The sequence below is a fragment of the Pecten maximus genome, chromosome 15 (genome assembly GCF_902652985.1).
Source record: "Pecten maximus chromosome 15, xPecMax1.1, whole genome shotgun sequence".
Classification (NCBI taxonomy): domain Eukaryota; kingdom Metazoa; phylum Mollusca; class Bivalvia; order Pectinida; family Pectinidae; genus Pecten; species Pecten maximus.
This window is the reverse complement of record NC_047029.1, coordinates 84,374-108,300: the sequence shown is the minus strand read 5'-3', so window position 1 is coordinate 108,300 and position 23,927 is coordinate 84,374. Positions and strand designations below refer to the sequence as shown.

General features: G+C 36.5%; 1 protein-coding gene across 4 annotated transcripts in view; it reads left to right on the top strand.

Moving 5' to 3' along the window:
- The window catches only part of LOC117344274 (SRC kinase signaling inhibitor 1-like), an 89,513-nt gene that overhangs the window by 25,849 nt on the left and 39,737 nt on the right, over positions 1 to 23,927 (top strand). Inside the window, exon 1 of one of the 4 annotated variants that reach the window (XM_033906965.1) lies at positions 750 to 3,337. The exons of the other annotated variants lie outside the window; for them this stretch is intronic. Coding sequence (XP_033762856.1) covers positions 3,293 to 3,337 — 45 coding nt within the window. The 5' untranslated portion in view covers positions 750 to 3,292. Of the gene's footprint in view, positions 1 to 749; positions 3,338 to 23,927 lie in introns of those variants that run through there. 4 annotated transcript variants of the gene reach the window in all.

The following is a 23,927-nucleotide window of genomic DNA, read 5'->3' as shown; positions in this document are numbered from 1 at the left end:
CTTTGGAACCAAATTATTCATGATCAGTTTGATGTTAATTGAAATGATACAGACATGGTGTACTCTTAGTGGTGATATATACTACTCCACTGAACGGTAAACAACAGGTAGATATCATAGCCACGTGAAAATCGCCTGTAAATAAGATGTTTACTGCTTGTATACACAGTTACAATCATACCTGTCAAAACCACTCCTTACCTGTCAAATATCGAAACTTGATGATGAAAAATTGTTATGATTTGATTACAGTAAGAGGTTGCTACTCAATCTTTTTATAATTGAATGCATACGTATCAGCTCTCAGGGCTGGAAAGTTTATATTCGGGTTTAGCCAGGGTATTGAGTGGAGAGACTACAAATATAGGTGTACAATGTGTAAATTAACACAATAAAATCAGCATGGTCTGGTAGTGTTATGTCATACCTGTCGTCTTTTCACCTGTGTTTATGTCGTTTGTCAAGGTGACAGTGTTTCTATATAAATCATCTAGCAGTTTTGAATACGTTAAATACTGACTAATTAGAAGCCTGTTTAAGTAGATTAAATTCAAGGTGCACTAGTTTAACAGGTTGAGATATACAGAGTCAGCAGCTACAGAGCAGTCAGCCTGAGGCAGTATGAATATTCATTGATACGCTTACTAAGGTAAAGTCAATTGCCTTTACGCTGGGAAAGTGTTACCGGTGAAAATCACTCAAGCAGAAAAATACAACAAGTTCTATTGAACTGCACTGTTCAAGTCACTAAATAATAGGAGTTTGTGGGGCTGGTGAGGCCAGGAGACTTTATAAAGACACACCATGACACATCAAATAAAATTTATTTGATGTGCATGGTACATAGACCAACAGTGTTAATAAGCTTCCAGAACAACACCTTCACTGAAAGGGCACACAATGGTGGCAGCCGGGGCCAAAGACTACCTAAAGGGCAGGCATTGGATCCGCAGACGGATAATTTAGTGTAATAGGAAAAGTGATGTCTGTTGCATGCTACCTGTTTTGTAGTAATTACTACGAGGGTGTGCAGTAATCCACACCCAGACATTACGATCGTAGACAACCCGTGTCAAGTCGGACACATCGGACACGGAACAATTGATACGGATGTATAGAAAAATTTACTGACAACATCACTCCATCAATGTGATGTGGTATAGAACCATATATAGTATCGAAGGTGTTATCGGTGTGTAGATTCCAGTCTGGATGGAATTGGTGAAGGAGCTATTGTTTAATTCACTATTGTTAGATTTGACCTTGACTTTAAGAACAATGGAGATGTTGTTTTACTGAAGTGTATACAGTTCCATTTATTACTCAGATTCTGTTATGGACGAGTGATTGACTTTAAACAGTTACTTATAAACGGTTGCTAAATTTATACAAAATAATGACTAACTTGGATTGCCAGTATCTAAAACTTAGTGCAGGATGAATCTATGGCACTAAAATTATCTTGATTGTGACCTTGGATTATTTTCAATATAAGCAGACACAAAACTAAGACTAATTGGATTTAGTACAGTGCAATCAAATGGATTATATGACATTGGGTTTAGTACTGTGAAATCATATGGATTATATGACACTGGATTTAGTACAGTGAAATTATATGGATTATATGACATTGGATTTAACTGTTCATTTTTATGACAATATTTATGAACTTTGATTCAATGGCCTTGAGTATACTAAAAAGCTAAATTAGTGTTAGATATGACTTTTACTAGAATGTGCTAAAGCTACTGCAGCTTTGGATGAAGTTCTGATTCTGCACGGAATACGTGGATGAAGTTCTGATTCTGCACGGAATACAACCTTGAATAACGTCACATTAAATTGGGCAGTGAAGAAGCATGTTTTACCTGTGTTGTATAGCTTCCAATGTTTTCAGTGATAAGGATGGAATGTGACCACATCAGAATTTTGATGAAATGATGTTTTATTACATACTGAGCGTAGCTATCTCGTGTAAATCACGATTCAGTGTCTCAGATACGTAAAATCTGTGAAATAAAAATCTACACTTTCCCCATAAAAAATTACATGTAGCCATGTGCTGCCTGATATCGAAGGTACACATGACAACGTCTGATAACTCATATCTGAAGTGAGTTGTGCCGTGGATGATCAGGGAAGCAGACGACACTTGAAAGATTTTTAAAAAACTGAAAAGAAATCATTTAAAAATCAAGGAAAAATATGAGTAAACTTCATTCACTTTGAAAAAATATATAGACTTTACTATGTTTTTTGACAAAGTTTCACTGGATTTTTGTTTTGTTTATTTGTTTGTTGAATGATTTTCTAAATAGCAGATGACAGAATCTTTCTTGGAAGAGAACAGACCAATCTGTTACCTCGCCAATTTAATAGAATCATCTATGGAAAACGCTGTGTATATTCTACACATTCTTAAATGCGATGACCTTTTAAAAATGATGACATATGGATTGACAAATGTAACGCTGCATATATCAGATGGCAGTGCAATAGATACTAAAAGAGTAAAGTCATTTTAATGTGGGTCATATCAAAAACTAAAATTTGTGTGGTGTTTCTGTATCACATGGAAAGTTGTACAATCCACAAGGAATAACATTAATGTGTTTGGTGAAAATTGATCCAGATTTAAAATTTTGCTGTGTTATTTCCAGAAGATAATTTGTTTTCTAAGGAACACATATAAACAGTTTATGAAGCATGGTGGACCCATTGCTAGTGAGGACAGATTGAAAGAAATGCACATTTGATTTCCAAAACAAAAATCACCTAAGTCGGCCACCTATGATTCATGGTGTGATAACATTATATAACAGAAGTTGTTTTCAGTTTTTAAACAAAGTTTGCACTATATATCAACAAAGCTAGTGACATTGAGCAGACGGCTCCCACAGGGACCTTTTTCATCAACTACAATGAGGGAGCAGAATGCTTTATCAGTAAATTGATTAATAGATATCACCTTGCCCTTTAGAGGCGAACACATGTATGCTTTAGCGGTTAGGTTATGAGTACGTGCAAACAGGATATATGCTCGTGTTTCAAGGTGTGTAATAGTACTGTGCTGGGGTTTACATAGGCACGTGTGGATTCGGCCGGAGTGAAGAAGGCAATATGGTTTTTACCAGTAGATGACTTTAATATCTTCATTGAACCAGTGGGTGTATTAATGTGGAAGTTACTACCGATTAGTCCAGCAGATATGTAGTGTTTTTGTGTTACAACCAAAAGACATTTTCTTCTTGGGATCTTCATTTACAACGAGAATTAAGAAACCAGAAAAATGAACGAAACGGAGAAAGTGATATGGCGACACCATAATAACCAGGTATATTGATATGGACTATATTATTCAATACCAATTCATTATAGATCAATTCCTTATGAATATGACCTATATTTCTTTATACCATTCATTATAGACATGGTCTATATTTCTTTATACCAATTCATTATAAATATGACCTATATTTCTTTATACCATTCATTATAGACATGGTCTATATTTCTTTATATCAATTCATTATAGACATGACCTATATTTCTTTATACCAATTCATTATAAATATGGCCTATGTATTTCTTTATATCAATTCATTATAAATATGACCTATGTATTTCTTTATATCAATTCATTATAAATATGACCTATATTTCTTTATATCAATTCATTATAAATATGACCTATATTTCTTTATACCATTCATTATAGACATGGCCTATATTTCTTTATACCAATTCATTATAAATATGGCCTATGTATTTCTTTATATCAATTCATTATAAATATGACCTATATTTCTTTATATCAATTCATTATAAATATGACCTATATTTCTTTATACCATTCATTATAGACATGGCCTATATTTCTTTATACCAATTCATTATAAATATGGACTATATTTCTTCATACCAATTCATTATAAATATGGCCTACATTACTTTATACCAATTCATTATAAATATGGGCTATATTTCTTTATATCAACTCATTATAAATATGGCCTATATTACTTTATATCAATTAATTATGAATATGCTTAACAAAGATGGTTAACTGACATTATGGTATTCAGCCATGTTAAATACAAATTTTAAACACAGATTCAGATTCACAGAATGTTTGACCAAATGTCGGATAGAAATATTAAACTTTGTTCTGCCTTTCTGTATTATGATATGAATGCATACGATTTGAATTAAAAACCTGATTTTCAGGTCACATGGATGTTTGGAGAAAAGTGTGGGAGGTATGAAGTGATTTATACACAGATCAATAATGTGAGGAAATCGGTGTATTGTATAGTGGAAACATTCGGCATTTGTCACGTAACATACAACTGTTGTATGACAGATTGAATAATCTGTAAAGGATTAGATATTTCAGAATGAGGTTATCACAGTGACTTTCACAGTGACTTACGTATGACTGCCTTACAATATCCTTTTATTGATCTTATATAAGAACAAGGGAGATAACTCTATAAGCTGCTAGGAAGTTTTCATATAAAATAATGATTAAAAACTGCAGAAAGTAATTTTTTAGATTGTTTTCCTATTTATCTGGAACAGAGCTATATGTAATGATTTCTCTGTAGTTGAACAATTGTAAATTTTATTGACAGATATCAGTGATTGATTTTTAGTCACTGTGTACATTTTATATTGGCAGAGAGATGGAGGGACAGTACTATATGTTTGAATTTTAGCTATAATTTACATTTTATATTGGCAGAGAGATGGAGGGTCTCAGGTTTGCATTTTAGTCATTATTTGACTTTGAAACTAGTAGAGAAATGAAGGGTCTAAGGTCTGAATTTTAGACATTGTTTGACTTCTAAATTGACAGAGAAATAGAATGTTTGAATTTAAGTAGTATATATAGGTATTTGCTACTAAATAGGATTATTAATTTCCAGTCGTCTGTTTTATCAGTACAGGAGGATCAATACTCAGGTGTGTGTTTATTTTATACAGAAGTTGTGACACGTTATGATATTATTATCAAAATCCCAGTTGAGACACACATTTATTGATAATAATGTTGGCCAGCCACCATATCTCTCATCGTCACACACATGTTTTGTCAGAGTGACCAAATATGACATCTCTCCTTGAGACATCTTCGTATATACAGACCTGTCATTGTAAGGCCCGTATATACCTGTGTTTTTACCTGTGAGTATGATAAATCTTACCTGCATGTCTGTGTGCAGGTGAGATTCGTCAGTGGTTTAGATGTTTGACGGAGATTAGATATGCCAGCATGTTTGCACAACAGGTAAGCGAGGAGATCTAGCCTGGTATTACACGAGTATATATAGATTCTAGATATGTGTAAGTCAAATCTATTTCATATTGTGTTGTGTTTTAAAGTATATCTTGTATCCATATTTGAATATGTTTGTGATTTAACCTTTGTACAACAGTTGATATTTGACACAGGGCCATTAGGTCCAGTGTATATTGGGATAGAGTTCTGTGTTGGCTATAAAACCTGAGCTGTACCTGTACAACACTGTCTAATGTTGGTACCATTTAAAAGGTACATGTACATAGAAATATATTTAATTTCACCTGGTCATACTTAATTCACTTTTTAATTTTGTAAATTGGACAATAATATGAGGAAATAATTAATGTGATTATTAGAATTAATCCAAATCCTTACAAAGTGATTGAATGGCACTCAAGTGTCATTATTATGAACAAAGTTTATCATTATTACTATTTCATGTATTTAAGTTTGAAAATATTGATGACTTGTGGTCAGGTATAAAAACATGTCATACGAAGGGAGGTAACTGTAGATTTTGCCCAAGGTAGGGACGTGTTGATGGCTCAATAAATAAAAGGTGATCGATGTTATTTCAAAAAGAATTGTTGTAAGGGAAATAACTCAAACACAGTCAGTGATGGTGTTAAGATAGTATATACCCTTAAGTAGGCTTGAGAAGGTTATCCGCCAGTCAGGGTTATTTAGAGGTATATTTTTATTGTAGTAGCTGGTGGCTTCCTCATGGAACAACTTGTGGGAGGCCTTAATTGTTACCCAAAGCAGTTAGTGGACCAAGCATAAGATGTGACCAGCAGAGGATAGTTTGTGATCTGTTTCTGAGATACGCAAACGGCTCTGGGTGTGGATCTGGCTGTACCTCAAATTTGACTGTACCTCAGATCTGACTGTACCACAGATCTGACTGTACCTCAGATCTGACTGACTGTACCTCAGATCTGACTGACTGTACCTCAGATCTGGCTGACTCTACCTCAGATCTGACTGTACCACAGATCTGACTGTACCTCAGATCTGACTGACTGTACCACAGATCTGACTGACTGTACCTCAGATCTGACTGTACCACAGATCTGACTGTACCTCAGATCTGACTGACTGTACCACAGATCTGACTGTACCACAGATCTGACTGTACCTCAGATCTGACTGTACCTCAGATCTGACTGACTGTACCACAGATCTGACTGACTGTACCTCAGATCTGACTCTACCTCAGATCTGACTGACTCTACCTCAGATCTGACTGTACCACAGATCTGACTGACTGTACCTCAGATCTGACTGTACCTCAGATCTGACTGACTCTACCTCAGATCTGACTGTACCACAGATCTGACTGACTGTACCTCAGATCTGACTGTACCTCAGATCTGACTGTACCACAGATCTGACTGTACCTCAGATCTGACTGACTGTACCTCAGATCTGACTGTACCTCAGATCTGACTGTACCTCAGATCTGACTGTACCTCAGATCTGACTGTACCTCAGATCTGACTGTACCTCAGATCTGACTGACTCTACCTCAGATCTGACTGTACCTCAGATCTGACTGTACCTCAGATCTGACTGACTGTACCTCAGATCTGACTGTACCACAGATCTGACTGTACCACAGATCTGACTACCACAGATCTGACTGTACCTCAAATCTGACTGTACCTCAGATCTGACTGACTGTACCTCAGATCTGACTGTACCACAAATCTGACTGTACCTCAAATCTGGCTGACTGTACCTCAGATCTGGCTGTACCTCAGATCTGACTGACTGTACCTCAGATCTGGCTGTACCTTAGATCTGACTGTGCCTCAGATCTGACTGTACCACAGATATGACTGTACCACAGATCTGACTGACTGTACCACAGATCTGACTGACTGTACCACAGATCTGACTGTACCACAGATCTGACTGACTTTACCTCAGATCTGACTGACTGTACCTCAGATCTGACTGACTGTACCTCAGATCTGACTGTACCTCAAATCTGACTGTACCTCAGATCTGACTGACTGTACCTCAGATCTGGCTGTACCACAGATCTGACTGACTGTACCTCAGATCTGGCTCTACCTTATGTTAAACCCGAGCTATTACAGCCCCTGACAGAAAGTAGCTATATTATGCCTCCGTTAAAGAAGAAATTCTGAATTGTTAGAAATGACAATACTTTAGTTGTTGAAGGGTTTTTGGCTATATGATAATGGTATAGCTGTAACATGTTTTTAAGTATGGAGGTAATGTTGTCACATGTTTATAATGGCCCTTCTTTAGTACACCATTATAGTGTTGTACAATTGTTTTTGGATATTCAGTTACACTAATTAGGTCTTTAACTTTCACCTAACTGTGGAACTTGAAGTGGATGATATTTACAGTATGTAGAGAAAGTAAATAACACTTACTGTTGACACTGAAACAGCAAAGCAAGTGTGGCAGATGTTTATGGTAGTTATGCTGTCTAATGATTGTGTGTAAACTTTTTCAATGTCTAGATGACAACGCCCACAAGAGGGCGTGTGGCCTGGTGAAAAAATATACAGGAAAGCATATAGGGAGGTGAGGGGTCAAACGGGTCCTTTTACAATTCTTGTAACAAATTTCATTGAAATTCTAATCAAAGTTTTATGTTAAAATATTTGAAAATAACCTTGAAATGATATCATCTGAATATATTTTAATCCATTGAATTGGCAAGATAGAATATACTATAATGCTTGAGAATTAAAACACAAAAAAAATCCCTTAAAATCTAAAATTTTCATGGACCAATTGGTATGACTTGGCACTTGTTTTCAGAGTAGATGAGTAGTGGATCCTTGTTATAAAACAGTGATATACCCAATACTTAGGGGAGTGATTTTACCTCCCTGTCATCCTCAAAATGATTTGGACCCCACCAACATTAAATATCTATACATTTGGTTAGAGCAGTTCAATATCAGCACACTTATTGTAGCCAAACAGATGCTGTTACTGAGTTGTGATCACCAGTGGCATCCAACAAAACTGAAATGTATTCTGTATTTTATACATCAATGCTGAAACAAATCTGATGTGGGATAACTATATGTAACAGATTGCTGTACAATAATTTTTATTTTCTATTTACATCATGGATGTTTTTTTTCAAGTAGCATAATGTTATTGATATTAACACTGATTGTCAAAATGTTAATCAAAACTATCAGCCTACACTTCTTAACATTGGCACTTTATACTCAGGGCCCGTGTTCACCTAAATCAGGCAGTGTACGTGTCACATACCAAAAGTAGGTCACTCTGACCTACTTTGTAACCTTTGACCTACATCAAAGAAAAAGTTTGTCCAGGCTCTATCTCCTACACTTATTAACACTGGCAGTTCATACCTGGGGCATGGGACCATCTAAATGAGGAGGTGTGTCGTGTACCAAATGTAGGTCACTCAAACCTACATTGTGACCTCATGAGGTGTGTCGTGTACCAAATATAGGTCACTCAAACCTACATGGTGACCTCATGAGGTGTGTCGTGTACCAGATGTAGGTCACTCAAACCTACATGGTGACCTCATGAGGTGTGTCGTGTACCAAATATAGGTCACTCAAACCTAAATTGTGACCTCATGAGGTGTGTCGTGTACCAAATATAGGTCACTCAAACCTACATTGTGACCTCATGAGGTGTGTCGTGTACCAAATATAGGTCACTCAAACCTACATTGTGACCTCATGAGGTGTGTCGTGTACCAAATATAGGTCACTCAAACCTACATTGTGACCTCATGAGGTGTGTCGTGTACCAAATATAGGTCACTCAAACCTACATTGTGACCTCATGAGGTGTGTCGTGTACCAGATGTAGGTCACTCAAACCTACATTGTGACCTCATGAGGTGTGTTGTGTACCAAATATAGGTCACTCAAACCTACATTGTGACCTCATGAGGTGTGTCGTGTACCAAATATAGGTCACTCAAACCTACATTGGGACCATAGAACTATATCAAACGAAGAAAAAAAAAAAAAAAACATATTCTTTCTTCCATGTATGTTTGTAATATTTCAGATAATCAGTTTCCATACAGTATGATCTTGATACATCTGGTTGCACATTTAAGGTACAATATTTTCTTTTAGATACAATTGACCAGATTTGGGTATCAAATATTTCTGATCAGGAAGCAGTGTCAACATAGTTATATATAAATTGGTAAAATACCAAATTTATATGAGTTATATTATCATTTCAAATAAGCTTGGTTGATTTTACACCCTTACAAAGAAAGGGTAGTATCATTGATCAAATTACTCTCATTGCCTCTTTGAATTTTTCGTTTTCACATCTGAATCCTGATATAAAATTAGTGATATTACTAGAATTCATACCACTAACAGCAATCAAATAGTGAAAAGGTGTCATCGTTCATGGTAAAAGGACATCGCTTATCAGTAAATAACCATCAGATTTATTTATCATCTTTTCATTTTTCGCATATAACTTCCCACTCGGTGGAGACTGTAATCCACTGAATTTTCTTGTATTAAATGTTTAGGTTAAGGTTTATAACGTCCTATTAACAGCCAGGGTTATTTAAGGACGTCCTATTAACAGCCAGGGTTATTTAAGGACGTCCTATTAACAGCCAGGGTTATTTAAGGACGTCCTATTAACAGCCAGGGTTATTTAAGGACGTCCTATTAACAGCCAGGGTTATTTAAGGACGTCCTATTAACAGCCAGGGTTATTTAAGGACGTGCCAGGTTTTTTAGGTCAAGGAAAGCTTGGGTGCTCTGAGAAAAACCACTGTCCTACGGTCAGTACCATGCAACTGTTCCACGTGGGTTTGGAACTAGCAACCCAGAGGTGGAGCTAGAGCTAGTGATAAAGTGTTGGGACACCTTAATCACTCGGCCACCACCGCCGCAGTGGCCCGCATATGTTATAAATACATTGTGCTCTGAATATCTTTGATTCATAAATGTTTTCAATTTTGGGGAAAACCATGAAAATAAATTCCAAATATGAGTGTCAAGAAAAGTGATTGTGTATAATTAATGAGAGTTGATATTAATGACTATAAACCACAATTCTACAATGAACTCCCAATCGAGACCTCGGCCATACCTCCATCCTTTCTTTGGGAAGATATGTACAACTGCACTCAAAATCACCAAATCACATCTTACTGTCAATTAAGAAATCAGTTTGGTTGTATTAGATTTCAAAGAATACACAAATTCAATTAGCACAAAGGCACATTGTCATAGCAGCAATGGAAATGTTAGGTCGTCATGGTAACACTTTCTGCTTACTTTGAAAGTGTGCCTTTCAAGCTTGGTTAAGTATGCACCAGAACGTACTGTTGATAGTAGATAGATTTAGAACTAGAATTCAGGAAGGTTATTATGGAGCTTGTCAACATAATAATGATAACAGGCACCTGGTGTTTGTGTAATAACACATCCACTTTTTTCTGACTTTTCTCCCACTTGTGTGCCATATGACTGTGATACTGATTTCTGAATTGTCAACAGTCCTGAGGGTCTAAACTAGTACTGATTGAAAATAGTCTCAGTTATATAGCTGTTCTGGAGGTCACGACCTTTTAGTCACTCATTCTGAGGGTGATGACCTTATCGAGTCATCCATACCAGAGGTCATGACCGTATAGTAATCAATTCTGGGGGTTATGACCTTAGTCTTCCATTCTGGAGGTGCTGACCCTCAGTTTTCTATTCTGGACTTCAGTCATTTATCCTGAGAGTGTTTATCTAATTCATCCAATCAGAGGAGGAAGTAGAGGATTATAGAGGAGGGGGTATTACAGTGAGGTGGGCAATAGGAAGTAGAGGATTATAGAGGAGGGGGTATTACAGTGAGGTGGGTAATAGGAAGTAGAGGATTATAGAGGAGGGGGTATTACAGTGAGGTGGGCAATAGGAAGTAGAGGATTATAGAGGAGGGGATATTACAGTGAGGTGGGTAATAGGAAGTAGAGGATTATAGAGGAGGGGGTATTACAGTGAGGTGGGCAATAGGAAGTAGAGGATTATAGAGGAGGGGGTATTACAGTGAGGTGGGCAATAGGAAGTAGAGGATTATAGAGGAGGGGGTATTACAGTGAGGTGGGTAATAGGAAGTAGAGGATTATAGAGGAGGGGGTATTACAGTGAGGTGGGCAATAGGAAGTAGAGGATTATAGAGGAGGGGGTATTACAGTGAGGTGGGTAATAGGAAGTAGAGGATTATAGAGGAGGGGGTATTACAGTGAGGTGGGTAATAGGAAGTAGATAATTATAGAGGAGGGGGTATTACAGTGAGGTGGGCAATAGGAAGTAGAGGATTATAGAGGAGGGGGTATTACAGTGAGGTGGGTAATAGGAAGTAGAGGATTATAGAGGAGGGGGTATTACAGTGAGGTGGGTAATAGGAAGTAGAGGATTATAGAGGAGGGGGTATTACAGTGAGGTGGGTAATAGGAAGTAGAGGATTATAGAGGAGGGGGGTATTACAGTGAGGTGGGCAATAGGAAGTAGAGGATTATAGAGGAGGGGGTATTACAGTGAGGTGGGCAATAGGAAGTAGAGGATTATAGAGGAGGGGGTATTACAGTGAGGTGGGTAATAGGAAGTAGAGGATTATAGAGGAGGGGGTATTACAGTGAGGTGGGTAATAGGAAGTAGAGGATTATAGAGGAGGGGGTATTACAGTGAGGTGGGTAATAGGAAGTAGAGGATTATAGAGGAGGGGGTATTACAGTGAGGTGGGTAATAGGAAGTAGAGGATTATAGAGGAGGGGGTATTACAGTGAGGTGGGTAATAGGAAGTAGAGGATTATAGAGGAGGGGGTATTACAGTGAGGTGGGCAATAGGAAGTAGAGGATTATAGAGGAGGGGGTATTACAGTGAGGTGGGCAATAGGAAGTAGAGGATTATAGAGGAGGGGGTATTACAGTGAGGTGGGCAATAGGAAGTAGAGGATTATAGAGGAGGGGGTATTACAGTGAGGTGGGCAATAGGAAGTAGAGGATTATAGAGGAGGGGGTATTACAGTGAGGTGGGTAATAGGAAGTAGAGGATTATAGAGGAGGGGGTATTACAGTGAGGTGGGCAATAGGAAGTAGAGGATTATAGAGGAGGGGGTATTACAGTGAGGTGGGTAATAGGAAGTAGATAATTATAGAGGAGGGGGTATTACAGTGAGGTGGGCAATAGGAAGTAGAGGATTATAGAGGAGGGGGTATTACAGTGAGGTGGGTAATAGGAAGTAGAGGATAATAGAGGAGGGGGTATTACAGTGAGGTGGGCAATAGGAAGTAGAGGATTATAGAGGAGGGGGTATTACAGTGAGGTGGGCAATAGGAAGTAGAGGATTATAGAGGAGGGGGTATTACAGTGAGGTGGGTAATAGGAAGTAGATAATTATAGAGGAGGGGGTATTACAGTGAGGTGGGTAATAGGAAGTAGAGGATTATAGAGGAGGGGGTATTACAGTGAGGTGGGCAATAGGAAGTAGAGGATTATAGAGGAGGGGGTATTACAGTGAGGTGGGCAATAGGAAGTAGAGGATTATAGAGGAGGGGGTATTACAGTGAGGTGGGTAATAGGAAGTAGATAATTATAGAGGAGGGGGTATTACAGTGAGGTGGGCAATAGGAAGTAGAGGATTATAGAGGAGGGGGTATTACAGTGAGGTGGGTAATAGGAAGTAGAGGATTATAGAGGAGGGGGTATTACAGTGAGGTGGGCAATAGGAAGTAGAGGATTATAGAGGAGGGGGTATTACAGTGAGGTGGGCAATAGGAAGTAGAGGATTATAGAGGAGGGGGTATTACAGTGAGGTGGGCAATAGGAAGTAGAGGATTATAGAGGAGGGGGTATTACAGTGAGGTGGGCAATAGGAAGTAGAGGATTATAGAGAAGGGGTTTTATTTATAGTGTCTGGCAACCTGTAGAGCTAGCAGCAGAAATAGTAATAGAGTAATATGGATGTTATAAATAGACTGTTGATTTCATCATGACTAATCAGCTCCTAGTCTATTCCATTGTTGTTATATAGTTAGATTATAGTTAGATATCTCTGTCCAAGTACTGTAATCTCCAGAATTCATTACTTCTTGTCAATAAACATCTGTTTTATTAGCCCTGATTCATGAGCCTCTCCTGTTCTAAGTAATCAAAAGAACCACATACATTTTATCTCCTTGGTATCACCATCTGATGCTTCCTCATCAGCCACATTTCTGTCCTGCTTTGATGCCTCTTTGTCTTCCTGTCTTCCCTACCTCCACTATCAGGAGAGCTCCATTCCTATCTCTCTATGGCTGACATGGTGATGTATACTTCGTGAACATCCAGAGATAAGCTGCTTCTTGTATGTCAACCTTGCCAGAGATTTCAGGTGGAAATATTGTCTCAACATCACACCTGGCTCTGTTGGTTTACAGTAGGTTTGGAGAGAACATTGTTTTCAGGTAACTCAATTGTTCCCCATTTCCTTTTTGAACAAAATTGTGGATGTCAGAAATAAAACGTTTCCCCAGTAGAGACCAAAATTAATAGATCACTCACAGCAGGCCTCTGGTTATAGCCAAGTATCAGGATATCGTAACTCGGTTATAGCCAAGTGTCAGGATATCGTAACTCGGTTATATAGCCATGTATCAGGATATCGTAACTCGGTTATAGCCAAGTGTCAGGATATCGTAACTCAGTTATAGCCAAGTGTCTGGATATCGTAACTCTGTTATAGCCAAGTGTCAGGATATCGTAACTCAGTTACAGCCATGTATCAGGATAATGTAACTCGGTTATAGCCAAGTGTCAGGATATCGTAACTCAGTTATAGCCAAGTGTCAGGATATCGTAACTCGGTTATATAGCCATGTATCAGGATATCGTAACTCGGTTATAGTCAAGTGTCAGGATATCGTAACTCGGTTATATAGCCATGTATCAGGATATCGTAACTCGGTTATAGTCAAGTGTCAGGATATCGTAACTCAGTTATAGCCAAGTGTCAGGATATCGTAACTCAGTTACAGCCAAGTGTCAGGATATCATAACTCGGTTATAGCCAAGTGTCAGGATATCGTAACTCAGTTATAGCCAAGTGTCAGGATATCGTAACTCAGTTACAGCCAAGTGTCAGGATATCATAACTCGGTTATAGTCAAGTGTCAGGATATCGTAACTCAGTTATAGCCAAGTGTCAGGATATCGTAACTCAGTTACAGCCAAGTGTCAGGATATCATAACTCGGTTATAGCCAAGTGTCAGGATATCGTAACTCGGTTATAGCCAAGTGTCTGGATATCGTAACTCTGTTATAGCCAAGTGTCAGGATATCATAACTCGGTTGTAGCAAAGTGTCAGGACATCATAACTCGGTTATAGCAAAGTGTCAGGATATTGTAACTCAGTTATAGCCAAGTGTCAGGATATCGTAATTCAGTTATAGCCAAGTGTCAGGATATCGTAACTCAGTTATAGCCAAGTGTCAGGATATCGTAATTCAGTTATAGCTAAGTGTCAGGATATTGTAACTCAGAATGCAATGTATAATGTCACAGGTATTGTATTGGACAGTTCAATATAGTCCATCAAAGATGAGAACTCATCATTTCTTATCATTATTGACCTTTGAAATTTGGTTAAGATTATACCTTAACAAACATGTCTCTTTTGCCTTGGAGTTATCTCCCTTTAATGTTTGTACCAATGTGTCATTAGTGTATTGTAAATGTATGAGTCAATAATTATTGTATACATTTCAAATGTGTCATCAATTCTTGTGTACATTTCAAGTGTGTCATCAATTCTTGTGTACTTTTTAAATGTGTCATCAATTCTTGTGTACATTTCAAGTGTGTCATCAATTCTTGTGTACTTTTTAAATGTGTCATCAATTCTTGTGTACTTTTTAAATGTGTCATCAATTCTTGTGTACATTTCAAGTGTGTCATCAATTCTTGTGTACTTTTTAAATGTGTCATCAATTCTTATGGACATTTCAAATGTGTCAATAATTAATACTCCTGAGATACAGAGGTCACCAATGACACTTGGTGAGTGGTTTCCTTCGCAAAATATCCATTCCTTTTGATAAGCCCAGTCATGTCTGTTGCAGTCTGATGAAAATGCTGATAAATGCTATTTCATTGTCCTGTAAATAGGCCACACTCTTAACTTTGTGTCCCACTTTATTTGTTGCCTCAATGGGCTTATCACAGACAAAATAATGTAGGATCAAAAGTGATAGTTGCCATTTACATTAAAGGTTGACACTGGTTTCTTTCCAGAGATCTTTGGAAGGCAATGTCACAGAATGTATCATATGACCTTAAGTATATTTTGCACAGACCTTTTATTTGTCTACAACATTTATAAAAATATGTCATGAGTGAGGAGAGTTAAGGAAGTTTGTTTACTGTAGCGTTTATCAATGATAGACCTACAATCTTATCTGTGATATAGTCAAGTAGTCAAAAAACTACCTGTAGATCGAGGGTTACAATATGGGATGGTCAACGCTACAGGGATAGAATAATGGGTATTTGCTGGGTATATCACCCCGTGAACAGCCAGGGTCAATTTGAGGCGAGGTGTTCGTGTAATAGTTGGTGACTACCTCACTGAACAAACATGTTACATAGAATCAACAGAAATATTAGTAAAGTGATTACCGAAATGAGGCTGAATAAGAGATGAACTGAACTGAAGGAATTTTGGTTTGAGGGTATTGAATTATACATTTACCTATTCCAACCTGTCCAACTGGATTGATGGAAACCCGTAGCTTGATATATGGAGACCTTTACTGGAAAATTTGGTATATCTTGTTCGGAGATCTGGACCCAAAAGCCTTTGTGGTGATATGTCGCTGTTGTAACCATTGTGGTTGGTAGGCAGTTAAAAAAATGACACTTTCATGGTTCTTTGTTTCTCAATATTACTACTCAATATTACTACACTGGATTTCAGCCGGATGTATATGTATATACTACACTGGATTTCAGCCAGATGTATATGTATATACTACACTGGATTTCAGCCGGATGTATATGTATGTATATGTATATACTACACTGGATCTCAGCCGGATGTATATGTATATACTACACTGGATTTCAGCCGGATGTATATGTATATACAACACTGGATTTCAGCCGGATGTATATACTACACTGGATTTCAGCCGGATGTATATGTATATACTACACTGGATTTCAGCCGGATGTATATGTATATACTACACTGGATTTCAGCCGGATGTATATGTATATACTACACTGGATTTCAGCCGGATGTATATGTATATACTACACTGGATTTCAGCCGGATGTATATACTACACTGGATTTCAGCCGGATGTATATGTATATACTACACTGGATTTCAGCCGGATGTATATGTATATACTACACTGGATTTCAGCCGGATGTATATACTACACTGGATTTCAGCCGGATGTATATGTATATACTACACTGGATTTCAGCCGGATGTATATGTATATACTACACTGGATTTCAGCCGGATGTATATACTACAGGTACAGTCTCCTGTAAAGTGTAATACTCTTTGAATCAAGATTCTGTGTTGGATTTTAGCAAATGTACAGAAATATTCCTGCTGCACTTCCTTTAAGATCCTTACATTATACAAGTGCACAGTATTTAATATTGTCTGGAGTCAGTTCTATATTTATCCTTTCAACAATCTATTGATATTTATTTATCAAAGAGACGGGCAAGGCTTAATCTTTTGAGAGAAGGCTGAATAGCTCATCGAGGCATTTCCAAGTTTTCTACTTCATCTCCTAGAAATTCAGATGTTAACATTATGTAAGGTTGTTTTCCTGAATCAAGATTCTTGTCTCCATCATAAAAACAAATCCTGGAATTGTTATGTTAAGGATCGGGAGTGTAGTGATGATGTCTTCATAGACATTGTGTAATGGCTGAGGTCAATGTACAGGGCCATAATACACTATATTACTGGTATGTTATAAATCTTAGGCTTACAAATTCAAAGGCCTTTATTTTCTAGAACTCCATCTTGGTACCTTTGTAAGAGGCAGTCAGACTAGAAAAGATTGTTTATTGATGAATCGACTATAGGAAATGGCTATGTGTCTGTCTACAGGTTTTTCATGTTTATGTACTTGTTCAATACATGTAGCTTACTTTTGATTTGATATATATGCTATAAGAGTAACATGCTTTTCAAAATTGCTCGTTAGTATCTCCTATTACTGTTATTTCTGGTCTGGAACATCTATGGATGTTTAACTTGGTATATTGCTGGGAGATCTTACTACAAACAACGAACACAACAATAAGGATTCCCGAACCGTAAATCTAGCTCTTACAAGTGTTTGACTTTAAGTGCACCTTGTAACATTCTGACAAAAAGAAAATGCAGTGCATCATTACAATTCTTCTCACATGTACCGGACCTGTCAATGGGTCAAACTGGAAACTGTGTGGGGATCTCATACAAGCCTGTGGGGATCTCATACAAGCCTGTGGGGATCTCGTACAAGTCTGTGGGGTTCTCGCACAAGTCTGTGGGGATCTCATACAAGTCTGGGATCCCGTACAAGTCTGTGGGGATCTCGTACAAGTCTGTGGGGATCTCGTACAAGTCTGTGGATCTCGTACAAGTCTGTGGGGATCCCGTACAAGTCTGTGGGGATCTCATACAAGTCTGTGGGGATCTCGTATAAGTCTGTGGGGATCTCATACAAGTCTGTGGGGATCTCGTACAAGTCTGTGGGGATCTCGTACAAGTCTGTGGGGATCCCGTACAAGTCTGTGGGGATCTCATACAAGTCTATGGGGATCTCATACAAGTCTGTGGGGATCTCGTACAAGTCTATGGGGATCTTGTACAAGTCTGTGGGGATCCCGTACAAGTCTGTGGGGATCTCATACAAGTCTGTGGGGATCTCGTACAAGTCTGTGGGGATCTCGTACAAGTCTGTGGGGATCCCGTACAAGTCTGTGGGGATCTCGTACAAGTCTGTGGGGATCTCATACAAGTCTGTGGGGATCTCATACAAGTCTGTGGGGATCTCGTACAAGTCTGTGGGGATCTCATACAAGTCTGTGGGGATCTCATACAAGTCTGAGGATCTCATACAAGTCTGTGGGGATCTCGTACAAGTCTGGGGATCTCGTACAAGTCTGTGGGGATCTCGTACAAGTCTGTGGGGATCTTTTACAAGTCTGTGGGGATCTCGTACAAGTCTGTGGGGATCTCGTACAAGTCTGTGGGGATCTCATACAAGTCTGTGGGATCTCATACAAGTCTGTGGGGATCGCGTACAAGTCTGTGGGGATCTCATACAAGTCTGTGGGGATCTCGTACAAGTCTGTGGGGATCTCATACAAGTCTGTGGGGATCTCATACAAGTCTGTGGGGATCCCGTACAAGTCTATGGGGATCTTGTACAAGTCTGTAGGGATGTCATACAAGTCTGTGGGGATGTCATACAAGTCTGTGGGGATGTCATACAAGTCTGTGGGGATGTCATACAAGTCTATGGGGATCTTGTACAAGTCTGTAGGGATCCCGTACAAGCCTTAATTCCCTGGAGATTATTGTTTTGTTATGTAAATCAGTTAACTCAACTGGCATGCAGTTTAAGGATTAAGGTCATTAGATTAGTTGAACAAAAAACAAAACAAAAATCATCTTCAAGAATATCAATCTTATTTTTGCAAAGCTAGAAAACTACCACATTTTGTAAAATAACATTTTGTAAAATTAACTGGGTGCTAGCTAGCATAATATTTAATGATTATATAGTGCCAGCTACTATCACTTCACGTGTCCATGGTAACACCTACTACAACTTAATGGTATTGGATCTAGGTTAAGGAGAATTTGTATTGGTATAATAGTTGACATTTTATGATATTCTTGCATGTAAACTACAGGAAAATGAATTCCACAGTTTTCATACTTTAATGAGACCTGCATATTTGATAAATATTATTTACAGTATTTTATTGTCAGACGATTCCCAGTGGGTGTCAGTCCTCTGGTCGGCTAATGACTGTACTTTAAAATAGGCTGTCAGAATGGATGTATCGTAGAATGGATTTGTGTGGAGTATTGAGCAAATTGTGTTATGAATCAACAGGGAATTCATTAATAAATGGGAGCTGTAACCACAAAGCTTCGACAACGGAAGTGTAAATTTTCTTCTTAATGAGAAAATTGTGTTTTATTTTTGTCATTGTCCAGAATATAAGGTCGGCGGTTTTTATGGCCACCCTTTTGGCTTGGTTTTAATGGTCCTAGACCTGAATGGACTTTTAATCCAGGGGACACAATGGATTAATTAAAACCTTATCCAAAACGTGTGACAGATTTATTTTCTAGATTTTGTGATATTAATTTTATTTGTTTGGCCGATTCCCCTTGTGACATGTGAGTCACCGAAGGTCAAGGTCACTATGGCCATTTTGCATCAGTAATTTTACACTGTTTAAAAAATCCACAAAATATCAATGAAATATACATTTATTATTATACCCATGCACAGCCAGTGAGAAACTGAATCTGAAAATGACATTTGGACCATGTCAAAGGATGTTCAGAATATGAGATATTTCTTTTCACTTCTCTAAGAACAAAGTTTATATGGAAACCAAACCAGAATATTAATTGGCTTTTCAAATTATTATTATTTTTTCTTAACAAAACCTAATTAATGAGTATACAGAGATGAAATGACTTGTTCAGAACAAATATAGTTGATTTTAACAGTATTAAGAGATATATCTGTGAAAATAAGGAATGACGAAGGTCCAGTTTCTGATTTTTCAATAATTTATCAATTTCACTTTTGAAAAAGGAATATATTTGTGTAGATAACAGATGTTTTCGATAAGTCATATTTAAAAGATTTTAGCAGAAAAAGTAATATAAAGATGTGTAGCCAAATACTTGATAAATATCTGATATCGGAAAAGGACAGCTGCTTATAAATATCTGATATCAGAAGAGGACAGTTGCTGAAATGAAAGCCTACACCTAAGGACCTCCTATCAAATCTCTCCAAAACATCCACGGCTATTTAGATGTTAGATAAACATCACTCATAAAACGTATGGACATTTATGGTAATTACCAGTAATATCACTCTCATCTGCTTGATAATTCAGTTAAATAATTTAATCTTTATTAGTAAAACTAACATCACTATCCTTACACTTAAACAGATATAATATCTGTAAACTGGACACAATATGGAGATCGAGGAGAATAAAAATTATTAAGTTATGACTTAAAATACAAATTAAGACTATTATGCATCTATAGCCAATATTTTCTTAGCTTTTAAAATTAATTTCTGGGATTCATATAGGTTTCAATATAAAAATGAATTATCTGTAATACCGAGGAATGTTGCATCTATATATAGCTTTGTATTGGAGAGTACACAATTAAATGTATTGTTGGGGCTGTCTGTAATACCTAGGGATATGTTACATCTATATATAGCTTTGTATTGGTGAGTACACAATTAAATGTATCGTTGGGGTCTGTCTGTAATACCGAGGGATGTTACATCTACAGTTGAGTGTATAAGCTAACCTTTACACCCTAGTGCACTCCTGCATTTAAACTAGTAGTGCACTACATTTAAGCTACAGGTAAACTAGTAGTGCACTACATTTAAGCTACAGGTAAACTAGTAGTGCACTACGTCCAGTCAGGTGTGACCACAAATCCCCCTATACAGGTAATGGACAGTGCCACTGGACACCTGTGTTAGATACCTGTAGTTGTTACATACATGTATACAGCCCTGTGTAAATTGACTGCCTTATATCTGTCATCCTGACTTTACCAGGTATAGCTAAATGTTGATAAAAGTTTTATCTAAAATTAACTGAAAATAAAATTGGCTGCGGTTCTTATATGATATATTGCACAAGAGGAATTAAAACTCTATCAATTAGATTTGTAGTGGGTTTTTATTCATTATCTTTTTTGAAAAGATTTCATTATAGTGTAAAATTAATTTGATGCTTTTCATTTATCTTTTTAGATGTAGTTAATATACATTTTATATTAATGATTAATTCTACCTAAGGCCTTGATGACTGTTAGTAGATTTTTTTCTCGAGTACACTGTATATGAATGTATATTTTAATATTTATTATTTTATCAGACAAAAATATTTAAATTCAATGTATTGTTACTTCACTAATATCTGTTAATTCAACCATGAAATCATTTCATAGTACATAATCAAGAATCTTAAGTTTCGAATATATTCTCATTTATGTACTGTAAGAGACATATACTATCTACACATATCTATGTATAATTGGTACTCTCAGGACATGCTTGTTGTGGCTCATTCCCCGAACACCAACTCTGGTAAAGACAAAGGAAGGTGTTTATGTAGGAAGTTCTTTGAAGTTTAGTTATAGTCTGTTTCAATATGAAATACCAACTCAGGTAAAAAAATAGAGTCAGCTCAGGTGTACGAATCAGAAATAGTTTTCTAAATTCAAAGCACTATCATATAGAAAATTTCAATAGTAATAACAGTCTCTGGTAATAATGAAATGACAACATTATATAAATAAATATATATGAAATTAATAAAAAAAATCAAATTTTCAAAGCACTATGCCTAACTATATATTTTGCTATTGTATATCAGAATAAATATACAAATAAAAAATAAATAAAATAAAAATTTTCTAAATTCAAAGCACTTATTTTAGATGTTAACTATTAATAATGACAATATCTGTTGATGATGAAGTTAATGTTGACCTGTGCATTCGCCATTCCTTGTATGATAAACAAAAAATATTTCTATTAAAGAAACCTGAAACAGATACACACAAGAAGATTGTTCTACCAGAACTGATATATAAAAATAATATATAAAAGCACATGTAATTATATGATGATCTAAACAAATCTGGAAAAAAGCAATATTTGTATAGCTATTTGAAGAAAACCTGTACTAATTTAAACCTGAAACAGATACAACTTTACAAGAATATTACAATAGTTCTGCAGTTACTGATCTATATTGTGTTATATGATAACACATATAAACAAGAAATATCTTTAAAAAAGATAAACGGCATAGTTTTATGCTGGTGTTTATAATGTAAAACTGCTGGTTTCAGCACGGATAACAAAATTGTACAAATGTACATGTATAGCTATTCTAGGTAAAATGAAATATAAACAAAAACTGTTAATACTAACTAAACCTGAAACATATATAACTTTTAAAGAATTTTACAATAATTCTACAATAACTTAATTATCTATACAAATCTGAAAAACGTAAAAAGTTAATTAATCAATATGAAAAAAAGTTAATCAATATGAAAAAAATACAAAGTCTAACTAATTTGCTTTACTACTTTACGATGAAAAAGTATTAATTTAAGATTCTGTATGTATTTAAATGTTGATAATCAGATATATATTTACACCATAAATGAAAAATGATACCAGGCTGAATTTGCTGAAATAATATAAAAGAATGTAAATTAAATAATCGCATTAGAATATTTTTTAAATATTTACACTAAATCTGAAAACAAGCACAAATTAAATTAATATGGCACGTTTTTACAGAAAATATGATTCAAAAGTATCCAACGATACAATTGTTTTACAATTCAAGATTCAAGTACATATGTATGCCGAGATGTTGATACTTCAAATATCAAAGCAAAATATGATGATTTTCCAAAGTGTGCTTCAGTTTTATACACTATTTCTGAAACAGTTTGGATCCTCTATACAAAAAAAAAAAAAATTGATTAGCAGCTAATAGCAAAATGATTTTCTGATCACCTAACAGGTGAGTTGATTTACCTTTGTTCTGATTTACCTGTGTTCTAACACAGAGAACATTTCTGTAACAGACTATAACTCCCTATCAACACATCTTAACCCCTATGTAAACACCCCACCCTAACCAGAGTTGGTGTTCGGGGAAGTCCCCCTTGTTGTCATGGCCACCTGGGCCCCAGGGCCCAAACCCCACCTCGCCACCACCTCAATATGGACCTCCATAACACCATGTATCAGATGAGGATCAGTCTTGAGGTGTGCCTGTTTCAACACCTGGCTATAATTTTGTCAAGTCCCCAATTACACCCCAGGGGTCCATTTATAGCATGCTGTGCCAGGCTCATCTGCCGTACCTACCTGTAATTAGCATCTAACACTACCCATATATAATATCTACCTGTAGATGTTTTTTCAAAAATTTATAGTTTTTTTGTTGTTTCTTTTTTGTGAATCATCCAAAAAAATAATTAATGTTTATATACATTTTTCTTCACAATAAAGATATTCAATAAATATAGTTGATAAGCTGATTTTCTTTAATTACAAGAAGAGGTAAAATCCCCATCAGTTATGCATTTTAAGGCAAAGAACATTTAATCATTTTAATGCAATAGGGAAACACTTAAATGCTGATCAAAATGTATCCCAAAATTTTGTTTTTAACATTCTGCAAAAAACATGTTAGCATGAACTGTAAAAAAAACTTAAGGTCCACATGTGTTATAATATATTTGTTAGCAGGTAACTTTATATGAAGAAAATTATGAAATT